Source organism: Podarcis tiliguerta (assembly GCF_965153285.1).
Source record: "Podarcis tiliguerta genome assembly, chromosome: 3".
Classification (NCBI taxonomy): domain Eukaryota; kingdom Metazoa; phylum Chordata; class Lepidosauria; order Squamata; family Lacertidae; genus Podarcis; species Podarcis tiliguerta.
In genome coordinates, this window is record NC_139536.1 from 22577739 (window position 1) to 22586177 (window position 8439).

The 8439-nt window shown below is 42.9% G+C and overlaps 1 protein-coding gene across 2 annotated transcripts; it reads left to right on the plus strand.

Moving 5' to 3' along the window:
• The first annotated feature begins 1713 nt into the window (after positions 1–1713).
• On the plus strand, positions 1714–4268 carry LOC310673766 (uncharacterized protein). 2 transcript variants are annotated; one of them, XM_083432346.1, is made up of 3 exons: positions 1714–1936; positions 2895–3011; positions 4079–4268. In XM_083432346.1, the coding sequence occupies exons 1-3, from the start codon at positions 1873–1875 to the stop codon at positions 4249–4251; spliced, it is 354 nt and encodes a 117-aa protein (XP_083288472.1). In that variant the 5' UTR covers positions 1714–1872; the 3' UTR covers positions 4252–4268. The 2 variants fall into 2 exon arrangements, with proteins under 2 accessions (XP_083288472.1, XP_083288471.1); XM_083432345.1 differs by having other exon boundaries at positions 1715–1936; positions 2892–3011.
• Positions 4269–8439: the final 4171 nt, after the last annotated feature.

The window sequence follows — 8439 nt, forward strand, 5'->3', positions numbered from 1 at the left end:
CTCTTTGGCGCCCTAAGAGTGAGTGAAGTTGTTAACGAGGGTGATCCAGGATGCTCCTCTAGGGGGCTGCATTTGGAAGACATAAATTTATCTAGTTCAGAGTTGGTGGTCTGCATCCATCAATCAAAAGCCAACCAAAGGGGGAAAGGTGCCCTTATCCGGTTCACAGCATCAGAACATAAGGTCCCTGTCCTGTTAAAGACACCAGGAAATACATTTACATTAGGCCCCCTGGTTCGGGTGCATTCCTGATACATCAAGATGGTACCTACCTCGCCCACCAATAGTTCACGCAGGTGATGCATAAGGCCATGGAATCCTGTGGCAATTGCCTTATAACATCCGAGTTTCCTGGATATCAAGGCGTGGAATGCGATGGGGAGAGTTTCTGCTGGTCGTGAATGCCAGGATAGAAGAAGAAGAAGAAGAAGAGTTTGGATTTGATATCCCGCCTTTCACTCCCTTTAAGGAGTCTCAAAGCGGCTAACATTCTCCTTTCCCTTCCTCCCCCACAACAAACACTCTGTGAGGTGAGTGGGGCTGAGAGACTTCAGAGAAGTGTGACTGGCCCAAGGTCACCCAGCAGCTGCATGTGGAGGAGCGGAGACGCGAACCCGGTTCCCCAGATTACGAGACTCCTGCTCTTAACCACTACACCACACTGGCTCTCTTGGATAGCTCACTTGGCCCTCTCACTTGCTTTGATTGTGCGGCTGGGAGAGTATAACTTGGTCTTCAGGAAAGGCTTGGACTTGACTTGGAGCAATAAAAGGGACTTTGATGAGTTGACAACAGCATTTCCAAACATAACACTAATTAGGACAAATGCTCCTGGAAAGACGTGTGGCGCTGCAGTTTTTGTCCAGCTGCCACTAACTAGGCCAGAAAACTCATGAACTGAGTGGTGACATGGAAGGTGGAAGAGCTGAAGGGTCAGGAGATTGTGTACCCCACCATTATGTTCAGCAAAGTGGCCTTGTTCCATGTTGATGGTGTACATCTTTCCAATTGGGGAAATGATGTTTGGTTGGCCATAGTCATTGAGGGCATTAGAGGTTGGTTGCAGGTGTGAGGGTATAGGCGGTGAGCCTTCAGCTTGAGTGACATTAGGCATTGGTAAACCTGGTTTGGGGGAGGGGAGGTGTGGCCATCACCTGCCCGCCCCCCCCCATTCAAAAGGGTATTCCATTAAAGGAATCCAGGGGTCGTGGTTCCTGTCTGAAGCCTCCGGTGACCCTGGAGGAGCTCCTAGTTGATGTGCATCAGCAGGGCTCCCCCTGCTGGTGGTTAACCCCTGTGAGACTTCCTGCAGGCGGGCAGGAGTCAGATATAGTTGGTTCAATTCCAATCCCAAAGCCAATACTGCTCACATTGGCTAACCAAGAAAGTTGTGGCCTAAATTTTGCCCATATATGGTGTCCATCTGTCATTATTCAACATAAGGGGGAAGCCTCGGGGTCTTGGCATGCAATTACATTCAGTCCCAAGATAGCATTGGAGTGGGGAATGGTTTTATGTGTGGGCATTATTTATAAACTTTAGTAGGAACAGTTCTGGGTCAGGATCTGGAGCAAATATGAAATGTGTAACTCATTCAAATTAATTTTAAAAATAGGATTCATAGTTAATTATATACACGTAAATGCACTTATAATTGTGGGGTTGTATCTTTTATAGCTTCTTATTTTGTCCACAAGTGGGCTGATAGGACCACACTGCAGTCTCTTTGATCCTCTTCAGGGGACATGATGTTCTCTTGGATTCTTTTGGAGATGTCTCTTCATGGGGATAAAAGGAAGCCTCTTCTCCAGTTTGCTGAAAGCCAGTGTGACTTGAGCTGTGCTGTGACCACAGAACCCTCTCGATTCCAAGATGGCCCCGAAGAATCAGATCCTGCTCCTTGCAATCTCTGCCTTTCTCCTCCTCACATCTGGAGGTAAGGTCCATTGACAAGGGATCGGAGAAGGATTTTCACACAGAAAGCAATTCCTAAGCAAAGACCTGGCAAAGAAGGGAATCTCATTTCAAAAAATGGAGAAGATTGGTTGTTCCACATGCAAAAATGGCAGGGCCAATTTAGGCGTCATATTTGTTTGTTGTAGAAAAACATGAGGGAAATTTAGCCAAATATTCAATCCAATCCAGCTGTGTGTAAAAAATTCTCTGCTGAAATTCAGTGGCACAGTACAGGCAAAAGTAAATTAATAAGGTAGGTTCCAACAAAGCCAGCTGTTAGTGCAAGGATTTCTGCCTCAGATGCAACCTGTTGCTTGACACTGCTCAGTGCTCATGGCTCATCTCCAAGACCTCTCTCCATTCTGATCACTTCCTCTGGTCACTCAACCTCTTTGTTCCTTAGTGTTCCTTAACAACATTCATCTTCTTGTCTGTCAGCCCACTCAACCTCACAGCTTAAACTTCCCTGTTATGTCTGAACAGGACCTTCCTTCTGTAGTCTAGTGTTCTTCAGACTTGGGTCAGCAGATGTTGTTGGGTGGATAACATCCTCTCAATCTCCCTAGTCAGCTTAGCCAAGGGTCAGGGTCCAGAGATGATGGGAGCTGCACTCCAACAACATTTAAGGATCCATAGTTGAAGAACAATGCTCTTGTTCCCTTGATCCACAAACTTCAGTCAAGATGAGTTTCTACTTCCTCACAAAAGCTAAATTCTTTACGCAGTGGCATGACAGTGACTCAGCCAGAAGGGAAAGCCCAGGGATGATGAAAATGGGTGACATTTCACCTGGATGACCCCTGGCCTCAGGGTTTCTTTTCTGCTGAATATATGAAGTATTGTAACAAAATTTGTCAGCTAAGGTGGTTTGGTCCTTTCTTCGCTGAGATTTGGGTTGGCAAGAGATTTGATCATGTACATTTTGTCTTCCCAAGCAGATGCTTTGTTATGTACGAAACGCAAAACCGATGTTCTAACCAGTGAGGCTGGTGAAGAAACTGTCTGTGAAGTGCCGTCTGGACCACATGCCTGCTATACTGCGCATATTTTTAAAGGTAATCTATATTCCAGAGCTCCAACTGCATATACCCAAACTGTTGGAACTCATCTCCCCAAACTTTCTCTTCTTTTGTTTTAATAAAACAAAGAGGGAATTCTTGCTGCAAAAATACTAGTGTTCTCTCAAAAGATGGTGAGGGGGGAATACAGTCCCAGAAGCCCACTGTTAAGCATCTACTTCTTCCTGGCTATTGAAGCCGCACAGCACAGTCTCAAATCCTCCCACTCTGGAGGATTTGAGCCTGGGTGTTTGGTTTTTGCACTTTCATGAATGTCTTCCTTGCATGCAGGGAATCTGTTTGCAAAGCAGAAAAACTGCACAGGATCCTCCCACATAAAGACAAGCTAGATTGATCCTGCAAGGTGCACGCCTTGGTCCAAAGTAAAGCATGTTTGTCTTGGGCCAGGGTTAAAGTCCTCTCTGAATAGTGGACCCTTTTCCCCTTATCTCATCTCTGGAGGAAGGAGAATGCAAGTAGCTTACTCAAGGTGTATCTCATGAGGACATGCAAATTTTAGACATTTTATGTTGGCTGGTTTTAAGAGGGGAGGGAAATAACCCACCATCCACTTTATTTATTTATTTATTTATTTTATTTTATTTTATTTATTTTTATTTTTATTTTTAATTTATTTCTTGACAACCACAAAAAGTGCAAACAACCAAAACAAATTATCAGAATTTTAAACCATATAGCATGACAGCCTGGAAGACCAAAATACAAAGATACAGTGTGCCTCCAAAGGGACAATAAAATATGAACTCGAACTCATATAAAGATTCCTTTTACAAATAATAAAGAGTATTCGCCATCTGTGAGTTCCATTATTATTGAGAATAAAAGTTCAATATAGCCTTAAATGAGCCAGCCATTTGCGTGTACTGACAACACAAAGCGCTCGTGTGCCTCAGTACAAGTATAGGAAATAAAATATATGAAATATATGAAAAAAGTCATTTGAGCTGTGCCTTTAAGATACTTTAGTTTATGAGATACCTATTCAAGAAGGGCAATTTGTCAAACCCTTTCTTTCTTTCTTTTCTCTCTGGATCTCGTTCTAGGAGGAGCGCTGTCTGTAATATACCAAGACTGCTGTCAAAACTGTAAGCCACCTGTAACTAGTACATTTTGTGATATCGAAAACGAATATACACAACAGAACGTGGCCATCAAAATCAAAATTGACTGCTGTGACGACCGTGACTATTGTAATATAATTGGAGATGGGCAATAAACCTAAACATGCATGGACCCTTTCTTTCGACCACTTTTTCTTTCTCCCAATCAGATTTCATAAGGATCCCACAGGTAGAACTTGTGAAACACACTCTTTGTGAGACTGCATCTGAAGATGGAGCGAAACCTTCAGTTTCTTGAACAGTGTAGTCACCTGGTCATTCAATTGGTAAACTTTGCCAAGGCTCAAGCATTTTTGAAGGGAGATACTTTAGTTTAAAATGAATTATAGTAATTTATATCTAATCCAGAAGTAATTCTAAATAATAATAATAATAATAATAATAATAATAATAATAATAATATCCCTCCCAAGTTTCTATAAAAGGACTGCCAACCCCACTTGAGCAGTTTCCCACTCTCTCTCCTGTTGTCAAGAGGACATTCCAAGGAGATGCCCCAACAACCCTGATAGAATCATCTGTCTGTTCTGAGCATGCCCAGACCTGTTTTCATGAAGGCCCGATCTCCCTAGCTTTCAGCATGGAGAGAACTTTGAGCATGCTCTGGTAACCAGAGAAGCAGCAGGTAGCACAAGGTCAGATGTATGTGATGCAGAAAGTTGCACTGGCAGTTAAACTTGGTTTTGTTACCAAGTGGTGAAAGCTCCTAAATTATTGGTATATGAACTCAAGAAGGGCTGGTGAGAGTCTTGTGGTTCAGCTGGAGCAACCAGTTCAAACCTCTTCACACGCTGTGATTCTCGGGTAGACGGAAGGGGAACAATAGGCTTGATTAACATTCCCTCCCAAAGTAAGCTAAACCTGGCAGGACAGCTTACTGTATGGTCCTGAAAGACCTACATCGGCTCCCAGTATGTTTCCAAGCACAATTCAAAGTGTTGGTGCTGACCTTTAAAGCACCAAATGGCCTTGACCTGAAAGAGTGTCTCCATGCCCATCGTTCTGCCCAGACATTGAGGTTCAGCTCCAAGGGCCTTCTGCTGGTTCTTTCACTGCAAAAAGTGAGGTTACATGGAACCAGGCAGAGGGCCTTCTCAGTAGTGGTGCCCGCCCTGTGGAACACCCTCCCATCAGATGTCAAGGAAATAACAACTATCTGACTTCTAGAAGACATCTGAAGGCAGCCCTATTTAGGGAAGTTTTTAAGGATTGATGTTTATTGTGTTTTTAATATGCTGTTGGAAGCTGCCCAGATTGGCTGGGGAAACTCAGCCAGGTGGGCGGCGTATAAATAAATGATGATGATGATGATGATGATGATGCCCTTCATGCATTAATTAGACATAAGCATGTTGGTTATGTGAGGCTGGTTATCCCACAGTTTCCCTGGAGGGTCAGTGAGAGAGTAAGCATGGCAGAGTGTGTAGTATTTGACTCCATCAGAGCATTTACCGTATTTTTTGCTCTATAAGACTCACTTTTTACCTCCTGAAAAGTAAGGGGAAATGTGTGTGCGTCTTCTGAAGTGAATGCAGGCTGTGCAGCTATCCCAGAAGCCAGAACAACAAGAGGGATCTGGCTTCTGAGATTCAGAATATTTTTTTTCTTGTTTTACTCCTCCAAAAACTACGTGCGTCTTATGCTCTGGTGCGTCTTATCCTCTGGTGCCTCCTAGCTCCGACTCATCCTCTGAGTAATTCGCAGCATCTCCACTGCTGGAAAGTCAGGTAAACACTTCTCCTCCCTGAAGGCTGACACCTGCACATTCTGAGCCCCCAAAGAGCAATAGAACTGTGAGGTGGGCATGAACCTTTTCAAATAATTCTAAACATCCTGGTGAAGAATGATGGAGACATGTCACGGAAAACATTTAGACTGATGTGCAGATGGTCAGTGAAGCGAGGAAGCGAGGATTGGTTATACACTGAATTAAAAAGCACATCTCCACAGAACTGAGAGATTGCCAAGCCAATTTCTGGATTCTAAGCCTTCATCTCTCGCTGCTTATAGCTAGGTTGTAGCAGGAGGCTGGGTGCTGAATGTGGTCCTCTCTATATGGCCTCCCAGATTCTTCTTGGCCAGTCCTTCTCACCAGGCCATGTCACCATCTCACCTGTCTTTGCTCTGCATCCTCTCTCAGTCCGTTTTCCCATTTGGAATGTGTCCTACAGCTCTGGTCATGCCTTTTCCTCCCAGGACAGAGGAATGAGAAATATAGCCTTGTGTAGACTAGACACCCTGGTCTGGCGCTGCCCATATAAAAGATCATATGGTCCTAGCCTGTAAGTTCAACACATAAAAGCAAGTATAGCCTATCTTCACATTCTCTCTCTCATTCATTCAGCACAATTTTAGGTTTGGGGAATAGTGGTTTGTTGCTTTGTTTGTTTGCACAGTTAGATTAAGGTTACAAATAAGTTTTATAGACTGATTTGAGGGGGGTTTTAATAAAAAAGTGGCATATAAGTTGTATGAAATTAACTAAAAATAAACACACAGAAGTCTTCTTAAGTATATCTGTAACACCTGTGAGGTTTGTGCCTAGGGGTGGGGGAGAAACTTGATTCAGTTGGCATTTAAAGGTGAATATACCAAATTTACACTTTGGGAAATAATACGCGACCAGATTCAGGCTTCTCCTTCAAAATTCACTTGTCTCTGAATTTTGCAATAAAAGTAAATGTGTAGATTTAGGCATGCTTTCCAACTTGCTGAGTCCTAAAATTGGGACACGCATCTTCCCAGCCGTACTCCAATGTGAGTCATGTGACCACACAAGATTGTGTCACTGGAAAAAGTGGGTTTTATAGAGGCGAGATTTTGGTGTGAAATTGAGGTGCCCAAAATAGCTAGCAGGCTCTCATGCAAAGAAAGGGATGTCCTGCTTGCGGAATATGCTCGGGTATAGTATGTTTTACAAATATGCTTATATTAGGAGAAAAATCATATTAAGATGTCAATGAATTTTCATGAGGACTTCCTTTCTGAACAAAAAAAAGTGTCAACTAATTGGATGATGTGAAATTAGGAAAATGAGAAACTGAGAGAAATCAAAATCGCCAGATTCAGCCATTACTGATTTTGCTACTTATGTTCCAGGTTTTCTTCTGCAACCTTATGGGGGGGGGGAATAAAAATAAAACCAAGACACCAGAATAACATAGTAGCTTTCATTCTTATCAGTTCACGGAATTACAGAGATAGCCACAACTTCAACCTGATCTTCTTGAGAAAGGAAATGGTGAAGGGCAGCCAAAGATGTAAGAATATATATATATGCTGGTCTATGTTGAAGTACTTCAGGTGGCTTTAAGACTTTTCTAGATATCTTTATTGCAGAAGTCACTGTCACTGCAACATTTTACGATGACTTTGGTGTCATCAAAGCTTCCTTCAGCATTGCAGTCTTCATTTCTCCAGCATCCACGTACAATGGAATATAGGTTTCCACCTAAGGGGGGGCATGCAAAACCCTCTAGAAGATACCCTGTCTTTATAAGATGGAGAAATGAAAGGGCCATGAAATCATAACCTGGCCACATGAATATGAGATATGGAATATGAGATATGAAAGCAGGAGAGAGGGAGCTTTGAAAGCTTTATTGTATTTTTTTGTTTGTTTTCTAAATGTTCTTTGATGGCTTCTGGGTGCACTCATAAGTTACACTTCATGGAATTCATTGAAATCAACTATACTTAATAGTACAAGTAAATGTTTATGGACAGGAGTTGGATCATTATGATCAGTGATATTTCAGTTTCTTGGGACAGGCTGAGCTGTACATCAGCTGAGCATTCAAATTCACCCGAAGTACAATGTGCATGTGTTGTTGTTGTTTAGTCGTTTAGTCGTGTCCGACTCTTCGTGACCCCATAGACACCATGACTTTGGTGTCATCAAAGCTTCCTTCAGCATTGCAGTCTTCATTTCTCCAGCATCCACGTACAATGGAATATAGGTTTCCACCTAAGGGGGGGGCATGGGAAAAGAGTGAGCCGTGCTATTTTTACCATAATAATTAATTATTCCTATTATAGGTCTAGTCGCCATATATACCTGCACTGGGCTACTGATTGTCAGGGACTGGGCAGAGGAGGAATGGTTACTGATTGTTGTTGTTTAGTCATAGAATCATAGAATCATAGAGTTGGAAGAGACCACAAGGGCCATCGAGTCCTACCCCCTGCCAAGCAGGAAACACCATCAGAGCACTCCTGACATATCGTTGTCAAGCCTCTGCTTAAAGACCTCCAAAGAAGGACACTCCACCACACTCCTTGGC

Bases quoted from the DNA above. Each gene is read 5' to 3' on its own strand.
- LOC310673766 (XM_083432345.1), top strand. From the start codon at position 1,873: ATGGCCCCGAAGAATCAGATCCTGCTCCTTGCAATCTCTGCCTTTCTC. The intron at 1,937-2,891 runs GTAAGGTCCATT...TGTCTTCCCAAG, and splicing joins TCTCCTCCTCACATCTGGAG to CAGATGCTTTGTTATGTACG. The intron at 3,012-4,078 runs GTAATCTATATT...ATCTCGTTCTAG, and splicing joins TACTGCGCATATTTTTAAAG to GAGGAGCGCTGTCTGTAATA.